The sequence below is a fragment of the Leptopilina heterotoma genome, unplaced genomic scaffold, assembly GCF_015476425.1.
Source record: "Leptopilina heterotoma isolate Lh14 unplaced genomic scaffold, ASM1547642v1 Lhet_1, whole genome shotgun sequence".
In the NCBI taxonomy this organism is placed as follows: Eukaryota; Metazoa; Arthropoda; class Insecta; order Hymenoptera; family Figitidae; genus Leptopilina; species Leptopilina heterotoma.
Window position 1 is genome coordinate 1,590,453 of NW_025110812.1, and position 26,260 is coordinate 1,616,712.

General features: G+C 24.4%; 5 protein-coding genes across 6 annotated transcripts; 3 read left to right on the forward strand and 2 right to left on the reverse strand.

Moving 5' to 3' along the window:
• Positions 1 to 709: 709 nt before the first annotated feature.
• On the reverse strand, positions 710 to 2,364 carry LOC122513100 (70 kDa peptidyl-prolyl isomerase-like). 2 transcript variants are annotated; one of them, XM_043629360.1, is made up of 2 exons: positions 2,019 to 2,136; positions 710 to 1,705 (listed from the first exon to the last, which is right to left on the reverse strand). In XM_043629360.1, the coding sequence occupies exon 2, from the start codon at positions 1,687 to 1,689 to the stop codon at positions 817 to 819; it is 873 nt and encodes a 290-aa protein (XP_043485295.1). In that variant the 5' UTR covers positions 1,690 to 1,705; positions 2,019 to 2,136; the 3' UTR covers positions 710 to 816. The 2 variants fall into 2 exon arrangements, with proteins under 2 accessions (XP_043485295.1, XP_043485289.1); XM_043629354.1 differs by lacking the exon at positions 2,019 to 2,136 and adding an exon at positions 2,201 to 2,364 and having other exon boundaries at positions 711 to 1,705.
• Positions 2,365 to 2,430: 66 nt separating this feature from the next.
• Positions 2,431 to 7,456, forward strand: LOC122513080 (retinol dehydrogenase 13-like). Its single transcript, XM_043629317.1, has 7 exons — positions 2,431 to 2,661; positions 3,088 to 3,290; positions 5,938 to 6,203; positions 6,299 to 6,403; positions 6,510 to 6,719; positions 6,924 to 7,137; positions 7,296 to 7,456. The coding sequence occupies exons 2-7, from the start codon at positions 3,181 to 3,183 to the stop codon at positions 7,399 to 7,401; spliced, it is 1,011 nt and encodes a 336-aa protein (XP_043485252.1). The 5' UTR covers positions 2,431 to 2,661; positions 3,088 to 3,180; the 3' UTR covers positions 7,402 to 7,456.
• A 21-nt stretch (positions 7,457 to 7,477) lies between these two features.
• On the reverse strand, positions 7,478 to 11,301 carry LOC122513088 (retinol dehydrogenase 13-like). Its single transcript, XM_043629330.1, has 6 exons — positions 10,660 to 11,301; positions 10,298 to 10,463; positions 9,666 to 9,774; positions 9,074 to 9,388; positions 8,665 to 8,872; positions 7,478 to 7,663 (listed from the first exon to the last, which is right to left on the reverse strand). Exons 1-6 carry the CDS (start codon positions 10,728 to 10,730, stop codon positions 7,561 to 7,563), a joined length of 972 nt encoding a protein of 323 aa, XP_043485265.1. The 5' UTR covers positions 10,731 to 11,301; the 3' UTR covers positions 7,478 to 7,560.
• Positions 11,302 to 11,647: 346 nt separating this feature from the next.
• LOC122513091 (regulator of microtubule dynamics protein 1-like) lies at positions 11,648 to 13,362 on the forward strand. The gene is made up of 4 exons (XM_043629342.1): positions 11,648 to 11,882; positions 12,031 to 12,225; positions 12,319 to 12,567; positions 12,864 to 13,362. The coding sequence occupies exons 1-4, from the start codon at positions 11,802 to 11,804 to the stop codon at positions 13,215 to 13,217; spliced, it is 879 nt and encodes a 292-aa protein (XP_043485277.1). The 5' UTR covers positions 11,648 to 11,801; the 3' UTR covers positions 13,218 to 13,362.
• A 1,781-nt stretch (positions 13,363 to 15,143) lies between these two features.
• Positions 15,144 to 22,116, forward strand: LOC122513071 (endoglucanase E-4-like). Its single transcript, XM_043629307.1, has 7 exons — positions 15,144 to 15,428; positions 16,829 to 17,009; positions 19,400 to 19,634; positions 19,732 to 20,010; positions 20,155 to 20,495; positions 20,562 to 20,811; positions 21,010 to 22,116. Exons 2-7 carry the CDS (start codon positions 16,977 to 16,979, stop codon positions 21,294 to 21,296), a joined length of 1,425 nt encoding a protein of 474 aa, XP_043485242.1. The 5' UTR covers positions 15,144 to 15,428; positions 16,829 to 16,976; the 3' UTR covers positions 21,297 to 22,116.
• Positions 22,117 to 26,260: the final 4,144 nt, after the last annotated feature.

Sequence of the window (26,260 nt, forward strand, 5' to 3'; positions counted from 1 at the left end):
GGGAATAATTTTGTTATTTATCGACATAATTGAATTCTTTCGAAAAATTATTTATGTAAATAATAATTGAATAATTGACAAGAATTTTATTACAATTTTCAAAAATAATTGAATTCTAGAGAAAAATTTTATTATTTATGAATATCTGTGAAAAATTTTGTTATTTTTGAAAATAATTGAATTCTTCATAAGAATTTTATAAACATTGTTTTAAATAATTAATTTTTTCGAAATTCTATAAAAAATATGAAAATTTTATTTTAAATAATTGAATTCTTGTGAAAAAATTTATTTGTCAAAATAATTGAATTTTTCGATTATAATTAATTTAAAATAGTATTAAAAATAATTTTGTCAACAATTTTTTTAAATTATTGTATTTCCCTGAAAAATGTTATTATTAGTGAAAGTAATTGAATTACTGTGAAGAATTATATAAAAATTTTGTTAAATAATTGATTTTTTTTTGAAAATGCTATTCTAAATTAATTGAATTTCTGTGAAAATTTTTTTATTTATTAAAAGAACTCGAATATTTTTTTAAAATAATTTAATCGTTTTAAAGAATTTAATTATAATTTTTGAGAATAGTTTTTTGATTTCTAGTTATTAGCAAATTATTTAAAGTAATGGAAATTCTCAAAAAGAAAAAAAACAGAAATAGTAGAAATAGAAAATAAATATAAACCGTTAGAATATTGAAAAAATTATTTTATTTTATACTATTTACATTTTCTTTTTTACAAACTATTAAATATCACTTTCTATTTTCTAAAAAAAGTAAAAAAAAGACTTATAATCACCAAAGAAGTATTTTTAAAATTCAAACATTCGTTTTACAATTTCCTCGTACTTTTTATTCTCAATTTGCGATTGTTGTTTATAAAAATTAAATTTCTCTTTCACCAGAGAATTATTGGGTTCAAGTGACAAAACCATTTTCAAATCCTCAACAGAATTTTCGTAATTTTGAAGATTACCGTAGGCAATTCCGCGTCTGTAAAGTGCCTTAACATTATTCACATCTCGATCGAGAACTTTATTGCACAATGTAATAACGTGCTCGTAGTTTTTCCTATGCACATGACATTCAGCCATATTATTATAAAGTAATGTTCGTAAATTTTCAATATCTTGCTTTAAATTTTCATTTAATTTCAAATCAATCATTGGCTCGAGTGTTATGAGAATTTTACATGCTTTACTAAATTTATGAAATGCATCAACATAATGTGTTTGTTGAAAAATTTTTATCCCCCTTTCCTTATATTTTAGGGCAATTTCATATTTTTCCTCGGGTGTCCATTGCCATATTGGTTTAAATGGTTGGAAATTAATAAGAGTTAATTCAAATTTAATATTTTGAATTTCATCGGTGGTCGCATTTTTCTCTGAATTAATTCTCACTGTAATGAGACTTTTCTCATTGATGAACATTGTTGAAATTGCGCGCTCAATTTGTCTATCGAGTTCCGTGCAGGCGTCACCTAAAATCCATTCTTTTTCATTTGTACCATAAATAATATCGCTGGGATATTTTAATGTTAATTCGTCAATTTTTAAATCTGATTCGTTAATGTTGTCGATTTTTAATTGACAAACTGCACGTTCTGTTGGTATGTCGGTGAAATCCTTCTTCGTCAGAATTTCTTTCGTCACAATTTTGTCCGCAGATTGCCATTTATCCATTGTTGAAAATTATGCACTGTAAAAATAACAAAAATATTTTTAAATGTTGAAAAGTGCAAATTAAAAATTTTGCCTTAATTTTTAACATTTATTATAATTTTTCTGCTTATAAAAAAATTTGTCTTCGTTTATTAGACTTATTAATTTCTGATAAGATAATTATTTATATTTTATATCTTTTTATTTTATTTTTTTGTTAAATTATTCTTTGTAATTATATTAATTTTGTATATTTTTTTATAGACTCCTTGAAGAGGAAATCATTTAGATTTCAAAACGTTGGAGTAAATATATTTTAGTCATTGCCCAAATGTTTTCGTTTTATTTACCTTGTTTTATAAAAAATCTTGGACGTTAAAGATTAACTAACTAATATTAACATATTATTCTTAATTGTTGATATTATAATTTTTAAATAAAATTTTACATTCCCCGGATATGTTAAAAATGAAACATAACCTAAAAACAACACTAAAATGTAATATTTGAAAAAATATATATTTATACTTACAATTTTTCTAGATTTAAAATTTTTACCAAGGGAACTAAATTTAATTTATTTGTATATTTAAATAAATAAAAAGTATTTATCCCTTGAATAAAACGATATATAAAATATAAAGAACAATATTTTTTATATTTTTGTAGGATTTGTAAAGAGGCCTGTAAACATTAGCGCCATTTTGAAAATTTTGACATTTCTCCTCTCTCTTCATTCATTCGATATAAAAAGGCCGTAAAGAAAATAGTCACGTGATATTCATTCAATAACTTTCAATTTATTTGAAAAATTACCATATCCGGGCATCGGCGAAATTATTATAGATTTAAAATAAATTATTTCAATTTCATGTAAATATTTAATATTAATTTTATACCAAATAGTACAGTATTTATTTTTCAAATGTAAAATTTGGGTATTTTAGTATTTATCTCGCACACGAAAAAATCAATACTTAGCACTCAAAAAATGTAAGTATATAGTAATTTTTCTTTTTTTTTAAATTACTATTTGTTATTTATCCATTTTTATTCTCTTCATCATTTCAAAATGATTAAATTTTAATTCAGTATCTTTAGTAAAATTTTATTTTATTTAGTAAAATATTTATTTTAAACTTAACATTGTCTCTTAATATTTCTATATATTTTTTTATCATGTAAAAATATACTTTTACATAATTATTATCAAGGAAATAACGAAAATTTATAAAGAATTATTTTTTAAATTTTGAGCAAATTTTTTTAAATATAATTTTTTTTATTTAAAATGGGAATATAGTTTCAAAAATCATTTCTATTAGTTATCCCGCATCTTTTTCTGAACCATATATGTACAGTACTACAGCTCACATCAATAGAGGTCCATTAATTATATTTAAGTATTTGTCCCCTCAGCCTTATTTCGATTCGAATCGTCAAAGTTGAGTGAAACAAAAATTGTCATCTCCTGTTTTCGGCATTTTTATCATTATTAAATTAAAAAAAAAAATGAATCAAGACGAAACATTTGAAAAACAATTGGAAGATTTAACAAGTTTTTTGGATTCTTATTGGATTTATGTGATTGGAATTGGAATTGGAATAATCACAGCTATAAGGTACAATTTTTTTTATTAAATTAATTAATCCATTAAGGTTTTGTTAATTTTTTATTTTGCTACTATTTATTATTACAATCTTGTTATTTGTTAATTACAATTTGTTACTATTTATTATTACAATTCTGTTATTGGTTAATTACAATTTGTTACTATTTATTATTACAATTCTGTTATTTCAGGCTTCGAAGTCTAGTAGCAGGTCAAAAAAAGTGTGAAAAAGTAGCATTTGGGAAGAAAAAAGTGTCCTCTAAATTGAAAAAAAGTAGCAAAAAGTAGCATATTAAAAATGAAGTAAAATTAGTTTTTTAAGTAAGAAAATTAAGTGAATATATGTTGTTGTCCAAAAAATTGAAAGAAAAAAATACTAAAAATAGGATTTCACAAAATTTTTTTTAAATTTTGATTTATAAACATAAAACATGAAAATATAATAGCTTTTTTGTCGATATTTTACATTGGAAAGTTTTATTTACATAATGAAATGTAATTGTTAATAATACTGAAATGAGATCTTTCATAAGAATTTGTTTTTTAATAACAGGCTCATAATTTTGAGAAGTTAAATTGACACCTTCTTTCTCCTTATTATTTTTTAAAAAACTATCAATAACTTTTTATCAGCCATCTAATTTTTAAAAATGAAACGTAAACATTTTTTAGTAATTTACTAATAACAGATATCAAAATGAAAAAAATGGATTGTTTTTAGTCATATAAATTTTTTAAATTTTAGAATCCACATAGCCATAATTTTGTACAATAATAAATTATGAGCAATTTAATTCCAATAAAAAAAATTATAATTTTTTTTCTAGATAGATCTTAAATCTTTATAAATGATTTTTTATTATTGAACAACCCACTTAAAACACTGTATTATTGAAAATACAATTAATATTTTTAAATTTGACATAAAGTTTGTAAACATAATATTATAATAAATAATCACGTTAAATAAATATTATTTTGGATTTTTAATCAAACAATTTATATAACCAAAAGAATTAAGTTTTCATTCTTAATTGATTTTTTCTATACTTGATGAAACTTTTATAAAGTCAAAAAAGGTATTACTATTATAAATTATATAGTGAAAAATGAAAAATTTAGTTTTTAATTTTTTTAAGAAGCTTAAAGAATAATAAAATTAGATACGAAAAATTCGAAACGTTAAAAATTTGTAATTTAATAAACATCCACTATTAGTAATTATTATAATATATTATAATCACCATAGAGATATTATAAATAGAGTGGGGAAGGTATAGGCGGCAGCGTGTGGGGGAAGTGTCCTGCCATAAACAGAATGGGTTGGAGGGAGAAAGAAGATTTAACACCAGTATCTGTCCTTCAAAGAGCTCCAGCGCAAGAGAGACACCTACTGGTGTTAAGTCTTCTTTCTCTTTCTATCAAGCGGACGCATACATGCAAACCATCCCCACTCTATTTATACTATCTCTATGATAATCACGCGTCCAATAATAAATTTAATTCATTTGGCGGGTTTTTTGAAATCTACGAAATTCACCAAAAAAACTAAAATTCTTGAATTCTGTAAATTTTTTTTACATTTTTTGGAAAAAAGTAGCATTTAGTAGCTTTTTGCCAAAATAAGTAGCAAAAAGTAGCTTTTTGACAAAATAAGTAGCAAAAAGTAGGCTTGACCAAAAAATGTGTCAAAAAAGTGGAAAAGTGTGTCACTTCGAAGCCTGTTATTTGTTAATTATAATTTGTTACTATTTATTATTACAATCTTGTTATTTGTTAATTATAATTTGTTATTATTTATTACAATTTTATTATTTGTTCATTTTTTATTTTGTTACTATTTATTATTACAATTCTGTTATTTTTGTTACTATTTATGATTACAATCTTGCTATTTGTTACTATTTTATATTACAATCTTGTTATTTGTTAATTATAATTTGTTATTATTTATTACAATTCTGTTATTTGTTTATTACAATTTGTTACTATTTATTATTACAATTCTGTTATTTGTTAATTACAATTTGTTACTATTTATTATTACAATCTTGTTATTTGTTAATTATAATATTATTATTTATTATTACAATTTTGTTATTTGTTAATTATTATTTGCTATAAAAATTTTGTTATTATTATAATTTATTGTTATTTGTTAATACAATTTTGATGTTATTTGTTAATTAATTATTTGTTAGTACAATTTTGTTAATTACAATTAAAAGTTACAATTTGTTATTATACAATTGAATTATTATTTCGAACAATTATAATCAAGAATATGTAAATAATAATTATTTTTTGTTATTTTGGAGTTTTTTTATGAACTATAAGGTTTTCTTATAGCATTTTCTTAATTTATTAATGTTGAATTGAATGTACTCGATTTCTGAATTTTTGCGCACTTCGCAACTTAACTTATCTTCGTTAAAGAAAAATAAAAAAATTTGTCATTTTTTCAAAACTTCTAATACACTCTGAAATTTTCGTTTTGGTCCCGGATCTACTTTAAAAGATATAAAGGTTTAAAGATTGAACACTTAATTATAATAATATAATAATTTATTTTATTTTTACATTATAATAATTTGGTAATAAAATTTTCGTTTTCAAATACAAATATAAAAAAAATTTTTTAATTGATAATTTTAAGATCATACATGGGTGGTTCAGAATGTCCGTCAAAGGAGAGAATAGATGGAAAAATTGTCATAATAACTGGAGCTTCGAGTGGAATTGGAAAAGAAACTGCATTGGAATTAGGAAAACGTGGAGGTCATATAATACTTGCAGTGAGAGACATTGAATCTGGAAATAAAGTTGCTGAAAAAATTCGTTCTTTTCCAAATGGACAGGCGGAAGTTAAATATATTGATCTCTCGTCATTAAAAAGCGTTCAAGAGTTCGTTAAAAATTTAGGTATTAGATTTTCGTTAATATTATTTTAATTTTTAAACAGAATTCATTTTACAAATATTTTATAGTAAAAAAAAAATTAAAAATTTTTCTTACAGAAACTGATAGAGTTGATATTTTAATAAACAATGCTGGAATTGCATTTCATCCTTTTGAAAAAAGCGAGGAGGGTTTTGAAATGCATTTCGTTACAAATTATCTCAGTGAGTAAATTTTTATCTTTTCCTAAAAAATGAAATTTTAAAAAAAATTAATTATATTAAATAAATAAGAGATTGAGAAAAAATACTAAAATAAAGTTTTTCGAAGGTCATTTTCTTTTAACGAAATTACTTTTGGAGAAATTGCAAAAATCTGATCAAGGAAGAGTGATTAATGTTTCCGCTCAAACCCACTCGACGCCTTCCATTGAACTTAACGATTTGAATCGAGAAAAAAATTTCACGTCCAGAGAAGCATACGCTCAAAGTAAATTGGCTCTTATTCTTATGTCTCGTCACATGAGTTCACTACTAAAAGGTAATTATAATTAAAAAATAAAATTTTTAAATATGAATCTTTTTTGCATTTTCTGAAATTTTAATAAGAATTAAATTAAAATTTCATTAAATCAAAATTATTGATATGATTTAATTATTATTTGTTTAAACAGCAATTGATAATTTTAATATTTAACCAATTTATTAATTGATAAATTTTGTAATTCTTTTCAAAAAAAATTAGATGAAACAAATATTACCATCAATTCCCTCGATCCGGGTTTCGTGAGGGGAACCAGACACATGAGACGATCCTTAATAGATTCTACATATATTCTTAAAGCAATAATTCAGCCGTTAGTGTGGTTGCTCTTAAAAAATCCCATTCAAGGAGCGCAGACTTCAATTTTCCTCTCGGTCTCTTCTGATTTGTCGGATCAAACTGGAAAATACTTCAGGTACTGAATTACTTTTCGTCAGAAAATAAAAATTAATACACCCATAAATTGGAGACATAAAAAAATAATAGATAAAATCCAATTTAGTAAAAAAAAACACACATATAATTAATAATAAGAAATAAAACTGAATTTTTAAACAGAAATATTATTTTCAGCGATTGTCAATTAAAGGAACCGGGAGAAAATGCGAAAAATGATAAACAAGCCAAAGGACTTTATGAAAAATCGTTAAAACTTGTGGAAAATTATACGCACACTTGACGGAAAAAATTGTAAATTAAACGAATAAAAATAAAGAAAAGAAAAGAAAAATAAATAAAAATGTAAAAATTGACAATTTTTGAAAAATGTAATCTTTACTTTAAACAAAAATATTCAACTAACAATAACAAATACTTTTATAAGTTAATTACAAAAACATTAACTGGTTTCTAATTTCGTCCATTTTTCACTCGTTAACCAAAGCCATTTTGATATTTTTTCATTCTCTGCTTCTTTCGATAAATCTGTCTTTCTCCCCTTACTGTAAGAAAAAATTTTCTTTATTAAATTAAACGAAAATTATTTTAATTTTACCCTTATTTACCACCGTTGAAAATGACAATTTTTTAAAAATAGTACATTGTACAACTAGTGGTGAAAGTGAGTGATTTTGCGAGAGGGAAGTTTGCACTCGAGTAAAATTATTCTTTCACCACGAGTTGTATACATAACGTTTTCCCTAACGCCTTGCGAGGAAATGCATGTTGGATGTTTTTATAATTGTAACTAACAATTTCATTTTTAATAACATTTTAGGTTGCTTTGGAAATTTTATATAAGTTAATAAATAGTAAACACAAAAATTTAGTTAGTTAGTTACTTAGTTTACTCAGTTATTTACTCAGTTTAGTTAATTTAGTTTGTTTGTAAGTTAATTTAGTTACTTAGTTCGTTAGTTTCTTTAGTTTGTTAGTTTCATTAGTTTAGTTAGTTAGTCAGTCAGTTAGTTAGTTAGTTAATTTAGTTAGTTAGTTTCTTTCGCTAGATAGTTTAGTTAATTTTGTTACTTAGTAAGTTAGTTAGTTAATTTAGTTACTTAGTTCGTTAGTTTCTTTAGTTAGTTAGTTTAGTTAGTTAATAAAATTTTATTCCGTCAAAAATAATATCAACATGGATTATTTTAATCTTTTAAAATAAAAATAACAATACATCGGTAAATACTACAGATTCTCCAGCAATTTACTTTCGCCACGGTTTTTCAAACAGTTGTGAAAAGTATCACTTTCGCCACGGTTTGTAACCCTTGAAAGTTGCAGTTTCAGAGCGGGTGTTAGCGAAAATTCTTTTTTATTTTTTAATACATAAAGGACTAGAATTTTTACCGAATTTTCCAAGAATTACTGTAGTGTAATTTTTTTTCTGTAAGAAGTGTAATTATTCTAGAAAAAATAAGTCTGGGTCTAAATGAATCATAAGTGGTAAACAAGCGTTAAATCAGGTAATATAATGTTAAAAAAAAAAATTTTATAAAAAAAGACAAACCTAAAGTAACAGCCAGTGACGTCTTTTAGTTCTTCACTGACTGCCGCCATCCAAACTGGAGTTGCTCCTTGTCGAGCAGACTGAATGAATATCCAAGTGAATGGTTTCACGAAAACTGAACTTATATAACTAGAATGATAACTCAAATGTCGATTAATTTCAGTGTCACTACTTCCTGGATAAACTGCATTCACTGTTACTCCAGTGCCTGAAAAGTATTTTTAAAATATTATAAATATTTAAACATTTAAATCCAGTTTTTCAGGGCACGAACTAGTGAAAGTATTTTAAAATACAGACTTTACGGACCAAAAATGAAAAATTAATAATTGAATTTTCGCAAAAAATTTTACTAAATTTATAAAAATAATTGAATTTTTCCGAAGAATATTATTTTGTTATAATGTACCTTTTAATTTTTTAGCCAATTCGAGGGTAAAAATAACATTGGCGAGTTTACTTTGTCTATAGGCCTCATCGGGATCATAATTTTTATCACTATTAAAATCATCAATTTTAATTTTTCCCCGACTATAAGCTGCACTTGTGACATTAATTATTCTCGATGGTGCCGATTCTATTAGTCTATCAATTAATAAATTTGTTAATAAAAAATGTCCAATATAATTAACACCCAATTGCATTTCAATTCCATCTTTTGTCTTTGCTTTTGGACAATTCATCACTGCAGCATTATTTATCAAAACATGTAAATCTTTGAATTCTGTAAAGAATATAGATTTTGTTTTATTAAAATTACACTGAAAAATTTTTTGCGGTTCGAATTATCTTTAAATTCTATACAATGAATTTGTATATTATAATTATTTTAAGTGTATACACTTAAAATGTATATAGAATTTAAAAATAAAAATTTTTAATACAGAGTTTCATAATATTAGCGAAAAAATATTTGTGTAGAGTTCAAACTGTATACAGTTAATATGTGCAGAATACGAACCACCCCAAAAATTATATCTTATTTATTTTTTTTTTTTTACCTTTTTTGAAACGTTTTACAAATTTTCGAATACTTTCTTGTGATGCTAAATCACAATGTCTGCAATAAATGTATTTATTCAATGTTTCAAGTGCAATTTCCTGTCTGACCTGAAAAGGAGAGAATTAGTTAAATATTTATTTTTAAAAATATAATAAAGAGAGAAAATTTAATTAATTGTCATTAATATCGGTATATTATATATATGTATATATATATAATATATATATAATTATATTATTATTATTAATAATATTAAAAATATATATATATATATATATATGTGACGCGATCTGAAGAAAGGGACCTTAGAAGCAAAAAATTATAGGTTATGTTTGCAATTTTTTAAATGAAAATACAAAAAAAGGATCAACTGTCAATATAAATCATTGATGTTTAAGTCTTCATTAAAACTAAAATATTTAATAAACACTGATTTTAATTCGAAATAAGTAAAAAGAAACTTTCAAACAAGAAAAAAGTAACTCTAACCCAACCTTAAAATGATTTGCTTCTAAGGTCCCTTTCTTCAGATCGCGTCACATATATATATATATATATATATATATATATATATATATATATATATATATATATATAATATTATTATTATTAATAATATTAAAAATTTACAGTTTCACATTTCTTCATATCTCGACAGGCCATAATAACTTTTGCCTCTCGTTTAGCCAGTGCTTTTGTTGTTTCCATACCAATTCCCGAATTTGCTCCAGTAACAATTACCACCTTGTTTGTTAATTTCTCCTCTCCGGTGAATCGATATTCATTTATTCGATCTCTAAAAATCAAATATTATTTTTATTTCTTTAATTATGAAGCATAGTAAAGTTCTATGAAATTTACATTTACTTTTAAACCTTACAAATATATAAAATCCACCAAAAAATTAATAGAAATCTTAGATAATTAAACAATTTTTGTACATTTTAAGCCATTTAGCAAATTATTATTTTTGTATTTATAGATCTACTTACTTTAAAAGATAAACTGCGCCTATAGCTGTTATAACTACACTCCCAACATAATACGGTCGTGGAATTTTCATTTTCACTTTTTACTTCAAAAGATTATTTTAATTAACAGCGAAATTATTTACAAAATTTATTTCTAATTCGATTAACCTTACAATACATGATTTTCAATTAACTTCTGTCATAATTTATGAAATATTTATTTTATACACAATACGAGATAAAATCCGGTATATCCATGTGTTTCTTTAATCTAACTTAACCTGAGCTAAAAAATAACTGTACCTATAACCTAACTTAACCTGACATAACCGCGCGTTATAACCGCCCTTGCCAAATGTCTACAATTAAATTACAACTATTATTGTCTATATTAGTCTTATTAATAGACATAATTAATATTTTTACATTCTTTTACCAATATAAATTATTTTTTCCCCTAATTTACAACGTTTTCATAAGGAAATATGAAAAATAACATTGCTATAAAATCTCAATGAAATCTTTGCACATTTCAGTTAATTATTAATTATTTATAGCTTTATTTGTAAAAGTCTTTGCATAATTTCATTCTCCAAATGTTCCTTTACAATTTCCAATCGTTATTTCTATCAAATTCTGTCGATTAACAGACTTATGACTTATGTGCCATTTACCTAATGTCTACTAGCCAGCTGGGTAGACCGAAGACCACGACCATTAACGACCACGAATTGCGTATAATGTACATTGATAGTAGAAATCTACCGTTATCGACAAAAAGGAAGTATGTGGGGGAATAATAACAGCGCTAAATTTAAATATGATAAAAATGTTTGACTTCCATAGTTTCCTATACATTAGATATTAGTTTATTAAATTTGTATCATATTCATTTTTTTAATTAATTTTTCCTGAAAATTAACTACATGGTATAAATACTATAGCCCTTTAATAATTCCAAAAGCCTAACACAGACTTTCTGTTTGTGTCGCGTGTGCATTCTAACCTTACCTTAAGTTTCGCTAAAAATTAAAATACGACCAATACGACATGAGTTGATTAGAGGCTTTAAAACAATTTTTTTGTTTTTAAATAATATTGATTTTACAAGCTGACGATTAATTGTGAATGTATACGGTGAAAATCAAAATAATTATAAAAAAATGTTTCGCAGGTTTGCCATTCTTTTAAGATTTAATCAACGACGAACAATTACTTCTGCCATCGCTGTTAAAGGTTACAAGGTGTGTAGGTGATTTAGCAAAAAAAAAAAATCAGGTTTACTTAAATTTTAAATATTAAGTATATTAATAATTTAATATGTAATTTGCGATATTTCTTGTATAGATTTACAGGTATTTAAAAAAAATTTTAATATAATTTCTTTAATAGACTAGAGTAAGTTCAAAGTCAAGATTTTTTCCCACATTTGGATCATTTTATGCATTGAGTTTATGGAAGGCTAAGAAAACTGAAGAAAATGAATCCTCAATAATGACGACTAAGGAACTTTTAATAGCAAAAGCTGATGCACTATTCGAACAAGAGGAATATAAGCAAATTTATGAATTGCTCAGTGGCTTCAAGGTATAAGTTTCTGTATAAAGAAAAAATATAATATATTATATTGTAAAATATATAATAGAATATAATAATATATTTATATTATATCTCATATAGAGTAATAAGAATGTCGAAATCTTATGGAGATTGAGTCGAGCTCTGTATAAAATGTCCCTCTCTGCAACTGAGGTTGAAGCAAAAAAAATGGTCTTCGAAGCATACGATACAATTTCATCAGCTCTTGAAATTGATGAAAATCATTGGGCAGCTCAAAAATGGATGGCAATTATTCTTGATGCAAAAAGCGGCTATGAGGGAATGAAATCTCGTATAAATCAATTGCACAATGTTAAGAAGCACATGCTAGTGAGTAAATTATTAAAAATTAAAAAATTTTCATCAAGACATCAAGGATTAAGTTTTAAAAACTTATAACTCATCCATGATGTCTTGATGAAATTTTTTTAATTTTTAAGAAATGGAAATTTCAAGTTTTTTTAATTACCAGAAATAAAGAAAACATGTTTCTCGTAAAAAAATTGAGCAAGAGATTTTTTTTGTTTGCATATAAATTTAAAAATTCAGTAATTATAAAATTAAAGCCCTTAAATTTCAAAATTGTTCAAAATTGTTATAATGTCTATATAATTATTCTTTTCTAGAAAGCAAGCGAACTGAATCCTGCAGATGCTACAACACTCTATTTAATTGGTAATTGGTGTTACCAAATCTCCAACTTAACCTGGTATCAGAGAAAAATAGCGTCAGCAATTTTTGGCAAACCACCAAGTTCAAGTTACGAGGAGGCTCTCACCTATTTTGAAAAAGCAGAAATTGTTGATCCAAATTTTTACAGTCAAAATCTCTTGATGCTCGGTAAAAGTTGTTTGAAACTAAATAAAAAGGAAGAAGCACTCAAGTATTTGAAATTAGCTTCTGAATTTTTAGCAAAAAATGATGAGGATCAACAAGCAAAGCAGGAAGCACAAAAATTATTGAACAGTATTTCGCCGTAAATACATTTATTTATTTAAAAAATTTTTATATCTTTCGATAATCATAAAAATCGATGACTAATTTTTATTGGTGCGTTTATAATTGTTATTTTTGTATGTATATAGAATTTATTTTTTATAAACTATTTGTAATAGTAAAATAATATTCGCGTCTTTTTTGAATAATTTTAACCCTTTTTAAAAATTGTATCCCTTTCCTTATGACCTTATAAAATTACCTTAATTTATTCGATCACTATACATTTCTATAATTTCTGCAATCTTAGTGTGAAATCTTACGTAATTTTTCTATGAAATATTAAGGTATATTTTACATTATAAACTACTTGCGATAGGCGGGGGGGGGGGGGAATTTTGTGGCTTACGTTATAAATATAGTCACAGTTATTATTCAAGTGATTTTCTTCAAGGGAAAGTAAAATTATTTCTATATAGTATATGAAAATAAAAGTAGGACACTGCCAATTCTTGTTCCTCATTTTTTTTTTTTTTTTTTGTATTGTGATGAAACTAATAATAATGTATATAATAATATAGTACTCCAACTTGACTGTAAGCAAACGCACCCTAATAACATCTATATCATTACATGATCATTTCCTGTAATATTGAAATCATTTCAGAATTGTTGGAGAAATTATTTAGTAACACTGTCATATATAATGGTCACTTTACAATGATCATTATATATGATAGAAAAAAATATTACCCACAAATCTCAAATTTTTATATTTCTGTAATGATTTTTAAAATTTTCAAGTGATTTAAGGCTAAAGGCTATACAAATTTAAGACGTAAGACTTTTAAAACGTAAGGTTCAAGACTTATGATTTGAAACGTATACACCTTTTATGTCTTTTAAGTCAGAATTAGTATTGAAGAATTAAACCACAAAACTTGAAATTTTAAATGCGAAATTAAAAAAATACTTTAAAGTTGACAAGCAAAATTTAAGATTTATAACTTTATATGTAAGATAAAACTATTATAGAAAAATATAAGTTTTTATATGAATTGAGGCCTTGGATCCAATAACTCGCCCGACGCTCGAAGCCACGCGCTAATACCAGTCGGGTAGCAGTGAGTGGCCCAGAGGCGCTCACTGCTCACTGACTGGCAGTTGCGCGTTCCTCCGAGCGTCGGGCGAGTTATTGGATCCAAGGCCTCAATTTTAAAAGAATTTAGAAGAAAACTTAAGACTAGAAATGAGACTTAAAACTTTAATAATCGTATATAAAAACTTATTATTATAATTATTAATATTATTATTATTCAAAAATAAAAAAAATAAAATAAAAACTAACATTAGAAATGACTTAAAATTTAATATATGCGTATGTCTTAAGAATAAGACATAAGATTCAAGAATAAAAGCAATAAAGTTTATAAGTTTTAGGTTCTTAAGCTAAAACGGCTAAAACCTAAAGCATAATAAATAAGTTTTAAATAAACATGTGACCTAACAAAAATCAAGGATATTAATTATATTATCAGAGATAAATTACTAAATTACTATTTTATTATTGAAAGTATTTTATTATATTAATTAATTAAAAATGTAAAATAATTATTCTTTAAAATAAAAATAATAATTTTAATAACAATAAATTTTATAATTATATTACTTCAAATATTAATAAAATTATTTCATATTACAATATTATGTTATTTTTAAACAATAATTTTTATAATAATAATAATGATTATGATTATTATTATTATAATTATAATTGTAATTGTTATTATTATTATTGTTATTTTAAAAACAAAAAAAAATAATTTTGTTGCAACATAAAAATTAGTTGTTGTTTTTTTTTGTGAAAATGAAAATTTTCTCTTTAAAATTTTTCCACTCGATCTGTGCTAATTGCATCTCTTTGTAACAACAATTTTTTATATTCTTATTCTTTCACCGGTCGCCACACCGGTAATGTCCTTCGACTTGAGTAAATCAGTAAACGATAGATTCTCGATGTGTCAAGACGTTCAAAAAGAAGAAAACAAAATTTTCTCAATGATTATTTATCAAAACTAAATTTTTCATTTTTTTTTTGCACATTTCAAAAAAAAAAAAATTATTTATTGTGTTGTGAAAAAGAATTTTTGTGCTATAGAAAAAAAATAGAAAATTATATTAGAATAAAAATTTGTGCGTTCAGTGTAATTGAGAGATGTTGGTGAACATTATTTTTTTGTAGCAAGTATTTTAAGGTGATGATTGTCTATATATATATATATACAATTTTTTATACTTATAGAGATCAAATTCTTTGTTTTTTTAATATTTTTTTTATTATAATATAGCATATATAAAGTAGTATTTATTTATTCTTTTATTCATTAAATCTATTCAGTAAAACTAAAATCAATGTTTAAAAAATATATTTATTTATTTCCATATTTAAAATTATTAAACAATAAACTAAAATTTTTCCTTCTTCTTTTATTATTTTTTTTATTGACAAATATATACCAGGCTTAAAAATTAGTGCAAATAAAATAATGAAATAAAATGGATTAAAAATTTTAAAAAAATGAATTGACAAATAAATAAAAGAAAAATTTACAAATAAAAATAAATATTAAAAAAGATAAAAAATTTAAATAATAACTTATTATTTTTTAAGAAGAAATTTATAAAATATTGCATTTAAAATTTTTTTTTTATATAAACGGGACAAGCCTTTTCTTTATAAAAAATTATTAATATATATATATTTTATATAATTATAATATATATATATATTTAAATAATAATAATAATATAATAATAATTTATATAATTATAAGAAAGAACAATTTTTATATCAAATTTGCATAATTAAGCAATGATGAAATAAAAAATGTGAACTGTTTATTTTTATCGTCCACTATAGCTTCGAGCTTATTCTTGAGGAAATGAATATATAAAATAAACATTGCGAATATAATTAATAAGATCACTTTGGCATTTGATTTAGCTTTTTATCACTTTTGGAATGTTGTTGTTACACTCATCCGACATGAATTTTTTTTTATTTTCTCTTTTATACCTTTATTCAACAGTATTAAATATTTTCATAATTTAAATTTTCTTATAATTTAATTAAAAAAAAATTTTTCTTTCTCAATAAATAAAATTTTGAACGGAATAAATGAGAAAATATATATAATATATTAAATATTTAATATTAAATAATTGACTACTGTAAATATTAAGAAAAAGTTTCTAAATTATCTATATTTTAAAATTAAAAATTTATTTTTCTTTATTTCATACATATTTAACTCAATTTTTAAAAATTATTTATTTCATTTTTTAAAAATTGTTTACTTAATTATATTAGTATTTTATTTCATTAAATTTAATTTAGTTCACTATTTTACTTAATAATTATTTGTTTAATTATTTATTTTGCATTTAATTTTATTGTATAGGTAGTTAATAATAATTTTTATAACTATAATTTTATAATTGTTTGAAAGTTTAAATTTCTATGACAATTATTTACTTTATTTATTTATTTTCTTGCTTTTGGGATTTTAAAAATAATTTTAGTTTTTGAAAATGCAATACTATATTTGAAAATTTAGATAAACGTAAATTTTCCGTTTCTTCTTCTATTTTATAGGTGTGAGAGGAAAGTTTGTTATAAACATTAAAAATGTCTTGCGAAAATGTTCTGAAGAGTTGCTTCTTTGATATTTCGACATAATCAACATTATAATCAACATCATTATTATCCTCATCATAATCATACGAAAACGATTCCACGAAGAATGAATTTTCAAGTCCTTGTCACGTGCACCATTGTAAGTTGCTAATTTTAAAATTTTCTTCTTTATGTACTCTACAATTTTTGCAGATTACATATTATTAGATACAAATATTTTTTTATCTAAATTTGACTCTTATTATTTGTATAATAATTGTTTTTTAAAAACAATAATTGTAAATAATTATAAACTAATAAATATATTTTTTATAAGTATATTATATACTATAAATATTATAAAATAATTATAAATATAACAATACTTATTTGTAATAATAATATTATTATTATTTTTATTTTTATTATTATGCTAGTATTATTATTGGTATTAAATATTATTGTTTAAAAACTTTTTAACAAATTTATTCGCTCAAATCGAAACTGTAATTTTTAAAGTCTAATGTGATCTTACGTCCGGAAGTAGGTATGAGGCATCAATTTCCGGTCTCCATCTATCCCAAGTAGATAATTCGCCCTTCATACTTTGCTCACTTTAAATTCTCTAAATTTGAATTAGTAAAAATGTTTACTAATTTGAACTAGTGATTGACTTATTTCTACTTTGGAATTATTAGTAAATTTTATTAATAAATTAGTAAAAATTACTATTTATTAGTAAAATTTACTAATTCAAAAATTTAGAGGCAAATTATGCACCTTACAGTAATATTACATTTAATTTACTTTTCTTCTTTTACAAAAAAAATTATTTATAAATAAATATATGTATTATATTAATAAATTTATATTTTTAAAAAGTAGAAAACTTTTATTACACATTTTTATGATTTTATAAGGCCTTATTATAATATAATTACATATAATTATAAGTTTTTAGTAAAAGAAATCCATTTTCTGACTCTATAAACTATGTATGTATAATGGACATACAATATATACTAAGAAAATATAAAGTTCGTTGTCCGAGTAATTTTTGCATAACAAGTGCCAATACACATTGCAAATATTCTCGTGTTCGTCGTGTCTTATCTCTATATAAGAATTTCAAAGCGGTCGAGATCCTTTTATCTTTACCGACTTAAAAAAATTGTTTAGAAATAGTTTTTTTTAAATTTTCTTTTAATAGAAATTTTTTATTTTTTTTTTCTAATAAAAAAATTGTAATATTATTGTTTATTTATTATTCATTGCGATCCGATTTGTTTTTTGTTATTTATTAATCAAAAACAAAAACTAGTTTTTCCCATTTTTTTAACTTAAAATTTGTTACGAATTTGACGAATTTCAAGAATTTGGAATTTTGAACAAAACTTGTTGAAAATTTTCTACACTTTTGTTGATTTTCAAGATTTTGAAATTTTTCTAATAGAAAGCAAAACTAAAATATTGATTAATTTATAATTTTTGAAACTTGGGTAAAGCAAATAAAAACTGGCTTTTTTGGATAAAAATATTTATGTTATAAAATTTGTTAAAAATTTTAAAAATTTTGAAGTCATGAGTTTGTAAAACTATAAACAAAAACAGATTTTTAGCGTATAATTAAAAGTTATAAAAATTTATGAATTTTAAGATTTTGAAATTTTTTAATTTAAAAAAAAGAAAAAATTCCATTTTAAAATTTTCTAAAAATTATGATAGATCATCAAAGACTAGTTCTTCCCCTTTATTTAATTTAAAATTTGTTATATAAATTGTCGAATTTTAAGATATATTACAATTTTCCAATATAAAAAAAATGATCTCTTTTCAAATTCTGATAAACCAACAAAAACTGTTGAAAATTGGATACTTTTTGTTGAATTTCAAGATTTTGAAAATTTTCAATGGAAAACAAAACTAAAAAATTTCCTAATTTATAAAATTTAAAAAAATTAAGAAAAAAAGACAACAAAATCTAGTGTTTTACAGTTTCTTGAGTTAAAATTAGTTATAAAAAATATCAAATTTTAATATTTTGAAATTTTTCTGTGAAAAAAAATTTTTTGTATTAAAATTTTTAAAAAACCATCAAAAACTGATTTTTTAATATCGTCTCACTTGAAAATTGTCGAATTTTGTCTAACTTTGAAGATTCCCGGTCCCCTCGAATTAATTTTTCCAAAAATATTTCTCATGAATATTAAGTTCCAAAATAAAACAAGTATAAGGCATGATTAACAAGAATGGATGTAAAGAAAGATTTTCGAATTAAAAAATTAAAAAACTGAAAACACAATTTTTTTTTAATTTAAGAAATTTTTTTGATAAATTGCAGTAACTTGCGATAAGCTTACTGCAATCTTGCGCTGCAAGCTTGGCAAGATTTCTGTCCAAACTAAGAAAATTCCAAAGAAATTATGAAATTCGAATATTTTTGAAATATTGAGGCAAAATGTACTTGAGATAAAAAAAAATTTGTTCAAATAAAGAAAAAAATATAAATAAATAAAAAAAAATAAAAAAAAGTTCACTAAATTGTTTTAGATATTTGCATATACCTCATCAGGAGCTGTGCTGGAAAAAAAATTGTCTGCAGTGAATGTTAAACCAATCGAAGAGGATAATGATTATGCTAAAGTTTTGGAACTCTCCTTTCTATTTTACGAGGCTCAGCGCTCGGGAAAATTACCATCTGATAATAGAATTCCTTGGAGAGGGGATTCTGCTCTAAATGATAGTGGTGTTGATGGAGAAGATCTCACAGGAGGCTATTATGATGGTTTTTGAAAATTAATTACAAGAATAGTATATTTTTAAGATAAATGAAAAATGTTCCAAAAAAAAAAAAAATTGAAACATGTTTCTTTTTTTTGCAGCTGGTGATTTTGTAAAATTTGGTTTCACAATGGCTTGGACGACAACTCTTTTAGCTTGGGGTGGTATCAGTTGGCCCGAAGCTTATTCAGCAGCTGGTCAATTGGATGAATTGCGTAAGGCTGTTAAATGGTCAACTGATTACTTCATCAAGTGTCACGTTAATGAAACAACATTTTATGGACAAGTTGGTGATTTTACTCTTGATCATAAATTTTGGGGAAGACCCGAAGATTTAAATACATCCAGACCTGCTTTCAAAATTGACACTGAACATCCAGGTACTATTGAAAAAATTCCCTAGGCAGTGGAAACAATACTTTCTTCTCTGGTTCTGCTGTCTTAAAATCTCTTAATTCTTAAAGAATTTCAATCTTCTTGGGTAATTTTAGTTCTTTTGAAGAAATTAATTTATTGCTCTACAGGTTCTGATTTAGCTGGAGAGACTGCTGCTGCTCTAGCAGCTTCTTCACTTCTTTTTAAAGTCACAAATCCAGAATACAGTGAGGAATTGCTTCGACATGCCCAAGAACTTTATCAATTTGCTACCGATTATCGAGGACTTTATCATCAATCTATAAAAGATGGGACACAATATTATGAGAGTACGGATTATGGTGATGAATTAGCGTGGGCTGCTGCTTGGCTTTATAAAGCAACAAAGACGACAAATTATCTCGACGAGGCTGAATATCATTATCAACATTTTTATCTCAATGAAAGAGCAAATTCCTTTTTTTACAATAAAAAATCAGCTGGTGTTCAGGTTCGTACTCAAGAATTTAAGATTAAAAATTTTGCTACGTGTTTGAAAATAAATTATTTCTTATAGATTCTTTTGGCACAATTAACAGGACGTGATGTTTATAAAAATTCTTCAAATGACTTTTGTCACTTCTTTATGAAACAACAGAAACGAACACCAAAGGGTCTTATTTATATTGAAAAAATGGGAACTCTCTGTCATGCGGCGAATGTTGCTTTTGCCTGTCTACAGGCAGCGGATTTAGGAGAAATTCAACATTCACAGGAGTATAGGGATTTTGCCAAGGAGCAGATCTCTTATATGCTTGGTAGTGCAGGTGAGAAATTTTTCTTGTTTTAGAAAAAATTTCTTGCAGCAGACCGTAGACTATTTGTGAATGGGATCAGAAAGCGAAGGTTTATTAGAAACTCTCCATCTTGTTTCCAAAATTTAAGAAAAGAAAGGTTTTGACTCAATAAAAATCTTTTTTTAAGTTTGTACATGGATAGTTACAAAAATGAAATTTTTCTTTCAGGAAGGAGTTATGTAGTCGGTTGGGGTAATAATCCACCAACCCAACCAAATCACGCAGCATCTTCTTGTCCTGATAAACCAGCGTCTTGTGATTGGTCGGACTTAGATCGAAAGTCAGCAAATCCACAAATACTGTATGGTGCCTTGGTTTCAGGACCTGATGAGAGGGATAAATTTGATGACAATCGTCAAGACTACATTTACACTGACGTCACTTTAGATTGTAATGCTGGATTCACTGGGACCCTTGCCGGTTTACTTCAACTTCGAGTTAAAGCAACTTCTTGACATGTTACAATAACATTTTTATGCACTGATTTTTTACTGTTTGTCGACTCAATTTATTGCACATATTAATGCGTATATTTTTATTCACAAGGGGCCAGGTATTTTAATATCTTTTTTTATTTTTTTACAACAGTTTATGCCTGAAAAATACTTGAAAAAAAACGTAAAGTAAAATTACGATGGGCAGAGTGGGGCAACGATAAACCTTAGGCTTCGCTTTGTTATTTTTTGTAAACGTGATCAATAATAAAATTCTTACTTTTACCCTCTGGGCACCTTTGTTCTAAAAAAGTTCCTAAGACGTTTCTAGAACGTTTCATGTCCTCCACATAAAGTCTTAAAAACGTTTTATGTTCTAAAAACGTTTTTAGAACATTGGACGTTTTTAAGCCGTTATGTAGTGGACATGAAACTTTCTAAAAGCGTTTTAGGAACGTTTCTAAAACAAAGATGTTTCCGTGCCCAGAGGGTAGTTTTTAAAAATAACCTGTACAGAATATTTTTAAAAATGTACATTTTTTAAGCTTTTATAGCACCACACACACACATTAAGTTACTATTATTTTAAATGTTTTTTTATAGATAAAATATGTGATAGTAAAATTAATTTTTAATAATAATAATATTTCAATTGAAACAACGTAACAATGCAAAGAGAATTCAAAGTCTATACATTATCGTTACTTTAAAAAACAAGAGAAAATAAATTTCGAAATTTTTTCTGAAAACAGTATTTTTAAGTACCAAAGATCTAAATTATATTTAAAAAAGTTAAATATAACTTCACTAAATGAATTTTGTCCACTAATATGTTAAATATAACAATTTTTTATCGCAGAAATGAGGGAGATCGATTTTTTATTTGTAAATTTAATTCTTAATTAAATAAATTTTTTGTACGAAGAAGTATTATTTTTTTCGTTCACCTATATTTCTTCGTTAGATCGAATTTAGTTTTAAAATATTTTTTCGTTATAAGTCAAATTTAGTTTTAAAAAATTATCCTTTTTCTCATATATTTTTTTTACAAAAATTAATTTTAATTGAAAAATGATCTACTTTTGTATATATACGCCTATTTATCATGATGAAAAAATGTAAAATTTCAATGAGTAAAAGAAGGAAATTAAAAATTCAAACGAAAGTCGACGCTTATGGAAGAATACATCTTATTAGATTACAACGAATTGTTTGAAAAATTAACTTCCTTTGTTTCATCTCTGATTACGACGATAAACGAAAGCATTAATCAATGTCTTTAGTCGAATAACTGAATCTATTTCGTTTCCTTGTGTCAATCACATTATGAATTGGAAATTTAGATGTAAAAATTTTGTTAAAATATTCTTTTTATTTACACTTACAATAATTTCTTCACATCAAGAAACTTCTGGTAATTGAAATTTTTCTATTCTTACAAATTAACTATAAAAAAAAATAATTGATAGTTATAAGTTACGCATAGTTATAGAATAATTGATAATTATTCTAAAGACTTAAATGTGTATATAAAGTATTTATATAAATTAATAATAAATTTAGAAATTTTAAAAGTGGCAACAACTTGTAAATCCGTTCGATGCAACAAAGGATATTATTGTCTCGTTAAAGTTCATAATTGCAGCTGGGGAGAAAGTAAGCGAGTGATAATTTTTGAAATAACAAAAAAGTTTTTCATTCATTAATAAGTCTGCGAGCAAATTTTTTTTATTAAATTTTCGATTATTTTCACAGATTGTGTGCAGAAGATAGCAAAGTGTGTGACTGAGAAAGAATATTATGAAGCCACGGCTTCTTGTGTCGATTTTCAGTGTCCTGATGGACATAAATGCATCCTTAGAGAGTCTTTATGTACCAGACCGCCCTGCAAAGTGTTGAAAAGCTGTGCCCGAAATACTGGTATTGATAATTATGATTTAATTTTTTTTTAATAATGTTACGTCGAAACTGAAAGCTCTTTAAATTATCTGTTTTCTCGTTTTAAATTAGCTTTAGGTTTAGTTTTATTAATATTATCATTATTATTATCTTGGTTGCTGATTAACAACAGTATAACGAACTTGATTCCTTAATTATTATTATTAATTATTAATTGACATTATAATTATTAATTATTAATTAATATTATTAAAAATACGTTACGATGACGCGATATCATAAATTATTATAATTAATTTAACAATCACAATTTAGAAAGAGTTACTTTCAGCTGCTGAGAATTGGTTCAAGAAATGTAAACAATTGGGCTGCACTTCTGAATATGAATGTTTCATCAGAAGACCGGTTGACAAATGCGACAATAAAAGTTGCAAACATATTCCTGATTGCATGCTATCTTCTGGTATGAACTTTAATTAATTTAAATTTATCATAAACAATATAAAAAAATTAAGGGAGCGGTTGGTGACTTGCACCGTTCACTATATGAATTATCTGATATTAAAGGACAAATAATATAAATCATAAAAAAGAAGTAGAGAAAATGAAATAAAAATTATTATATTTTTTAAAAATTCTGTTTTTTAATTGTTCGCTAACTTTTAAAATTGTTTATATATTTTGTTTTTAAAAATAGAACTTTGACAAACTGACTGTCGATTTTATCTCTTTCGCTATTGAGCAAAAATGAAATAATTTCAGGAAAAAGATACTTTTTTAAATCTTTTTTTTTAATTCTTTTGCATTCATTTACATAATTTGTTCATAACATTTGCAATTTAAATTAAATATTTACTTTTCTCATTTTTTTATATAATTCAGAATTTTACTATACAAACGATAATTTTTGTAAAACAATGTAGTTTTTTTCCAAGAAATTTTAAATTGTAAAATTGTTTATGTTAATTGTTTATCAAAAATAAATTATTGTCTAAAGATTTAATCAGTAACTCTGCTTTCTAAGATTTCAATTAAATTGTCAGTTATATTGAAAAAGTTACAACCCAAAGTCTAAAACCTATAATATAATGGACAATTTAAGATATTAATAAAGATATTAACATTGAAATTAAATAATTTTCCTTAAAAAAATGTTTATTTATAGGATTGATTGACTAGTAATCGAAAATATCAGTAAAATTACTGCTTATAAAAAACAAGTTTAATTACAGAGAATGAGCTTAACAAACATTGCAGAGGTTGGATTTGTCCATTAAAAACGGAATGTTTGGCACATATAATGGGACCATGTCAGAGCAATGATTGTCAGATTTTTCGAACATGTCGATCAACAGTGGTCAGTAAATGAACCTAATGTGTTTGCCATTAATAATTTTTAATTTTTAAAAATTATTATATATCTAAAATTTTAAAATAAACGTCAATTTTCTGTCTATAAAAAGAGAGTGTTTAAAATCATTATTTGTGATATGTTTAGCCATTAAAGTCAAGACTTAAAACATTACCTGACATTGAAAGAGAATGGTTTTATCAAGAAGAAGAAAAGTGGAGAAAACAGACATTGTTAACGACACCCATGTCAATTTTAGATAAAGTATAATATTAATAATTAATAATGAAGCTAACAATCCTCCAAAATAATATTCACAATTTTAAACATTCATAAAAAAATATTAAATTGCAAGAAAAATTTCATATTAATTGTTATTTTCAGATACCCAGTTATGACAAAACAAAACTATTTTTTAAACCAATCAACGCTATTTCAAGGTACAAAGTGAATTTGATATAAAATAAAATATTTTTACATATAAGGATTATGAAACACCACCAGTTGTAATGCTGAAAAAATGCCTTTTTAAAGAATTTTTTCTAACAAACCTTTTAAAAATATTATTTATTACCTACCTAAACGTACGTGCTTTAGTTAAACATTTTTTTTTTTATCAAAAACTTTATGAGTAATGAGCCATTGTCAGGTGACGCCTTCGTAAGAAACATGAAGTCCAGTGAACAACATTCCGTAACTATAGTTCGTCTGAAAATGAAATTAATTTACATTTATTATGAGATTATCTAATTTTCAATTAGAGGATTCCACCACCTTTTAAACTATGTTTATAATTATTGTTAAATAAATTTAGGCAATTGAGTTATATTGTTGTAAATAACTATGCAGAAGAAAAACACGTTTGCTGAAAATAGTAAATTGATTGATCTACAATTAAAATAGTTTTAAACATTTAAATAAAATATAGTCAGGGTTGTCCAGATTAAAAAAAAATGTAATGGCACAAAAAGTACAGTATAAAGTATCATTTCTGTATATATCGAAAGTTACAACTGGTGTGGGTACACCACCTATTAATTAACATAATCGTAGGATAATAGAAAAAGTAATTATAAACTATTTTCAGTATACAGGATAATAATTTAGAAATACATAATAGAGCACATATACCCAATTCTGAAAGTGAGCAATTATATAAAAAATCCACTTTATCACCTGTTTGGTTGAAATCATTAAAATCAAAAACTGGAATGGATGTTGTTAATTTTTGGCTGAAGGAAGCTGAAAAAAATCAACACAATTCGGTAAATTTCTAATTGAATTTTAGCAAATGAATTTATTACTACTCCTAATGATAATACTGTAAAATAATAATAATAATAAAAAGAATAATGAATTTACTAAAATGGAAAATTGTTATAAAAAATTAAGAGGAAGAAGAACAATTTCGATTGCAATTTGCAACTTTGATAATAGGGAAAATAGTAAAAAAAATTTAATAATATTGTATCTTAAAAATTAGGACAGTAGTACTAATATTAAAAATTGTAACTTGAAAGGAATTTCACCAATGGCTTGAATCGATCCGAGAAGCATTGGGTCCAAAAAAATATCCAATTTGGTTGGAAAGCATTCGTTCGCAAACATCTCACAGTAAAAAATTCCAAGAGTGGCTTCCAATTCCCATTCCAAACATAAATGACAACATTCCAAATTTTTACCAATCTATGAATTTTGATTCGAAAATTAATGACATGGAAGGGGAAGTATTTTC

Coding starts and splice junctions, on each gene's coding strand:
- LOC122513071 (XM_043629307.1), top strand. CDS start 16,977: ATGAATTTTCAAGTCCTTGTCACGTGCACCATT. Junction 20,011..20,154: donor AATTGACACTGAACATCCAG/GTACTATTGAAA, acceptor ATTGCTCTACAG/GTTCTGATTTAGCTGGAGAG. Junction 20,812..21,009: donor TTATATGCTTGGTAGTGCAG/GTGAGAAATTTT, acceptor TTTTTCTTTCAG/GAAGGAGTTATGTAGTCGGT.
- LOC122513091 (XM_043629342.1), top strand. CDS start 11,802: ATGTTTCGCAGGTTTGCCATTCTTTTAAGATTTAATCAACGACGAACA. Junction 11,883..12,030: donor TCGCTGTTAAAGGTTACAAG/GTGTGTAGGTGA, acceptor TTTCTTTAATAG/ACTAGAGTAAGTTCAAAGTC. Junction 12,226..12,318: donor AATTGCTCAGTGGCTTCAAG/GTATAAGTTTCT, acceptor TATCTCATATAG/AGTAATAAGAATGTCGAAAT.
- LOC122513088 (XM_043629330.1), bottom strand. CDS start 10,730: ATGAAAATTCCACGACCGTATTATGTTGGGAGTGTAGTTATAACAGCT. Junction 9,389..9,665: donor TGTAAAACGTTTCAAAAAAG/GTAAAAAAAAAA, acceptor TATTCTTTACAG/AATTCAAAGATTTACATGTT. Junction 8,873..9,073: donor ATTGGCTAAAAAATTAAAAG/GTACATTATAAC, acceptor AATACTTTTCAG/GCACTGGAGTAACAGTGAAT.
- LOC122513080 (XM_043629317.1), top strand. CDS start 3,181: ATGAATCAAGACGAAACATTTGAAAAACAATTGGAAGATTTAACAAGT. Junction 6,204..6,298: donor AGAGTTCGTTAAAAATTTAG/GTATTAGATTTT, acceptor TTTTTCTTACAG/AAACTGATAGAGTTGATATT. Junction 6,720..6,923: donor CATGAGTTCACTACTAAAAG/GTAATTATAATT, acceptor AAAAAAAATTAG/ATGAAACAAATATTACCATC.
- LOC122513100 (XM_043629360.1), bottom strand. CDS start 1,689: ATGGATAAATGGCAATCTGCGGACAAAATTGTGACGAAAGAAATTCTG.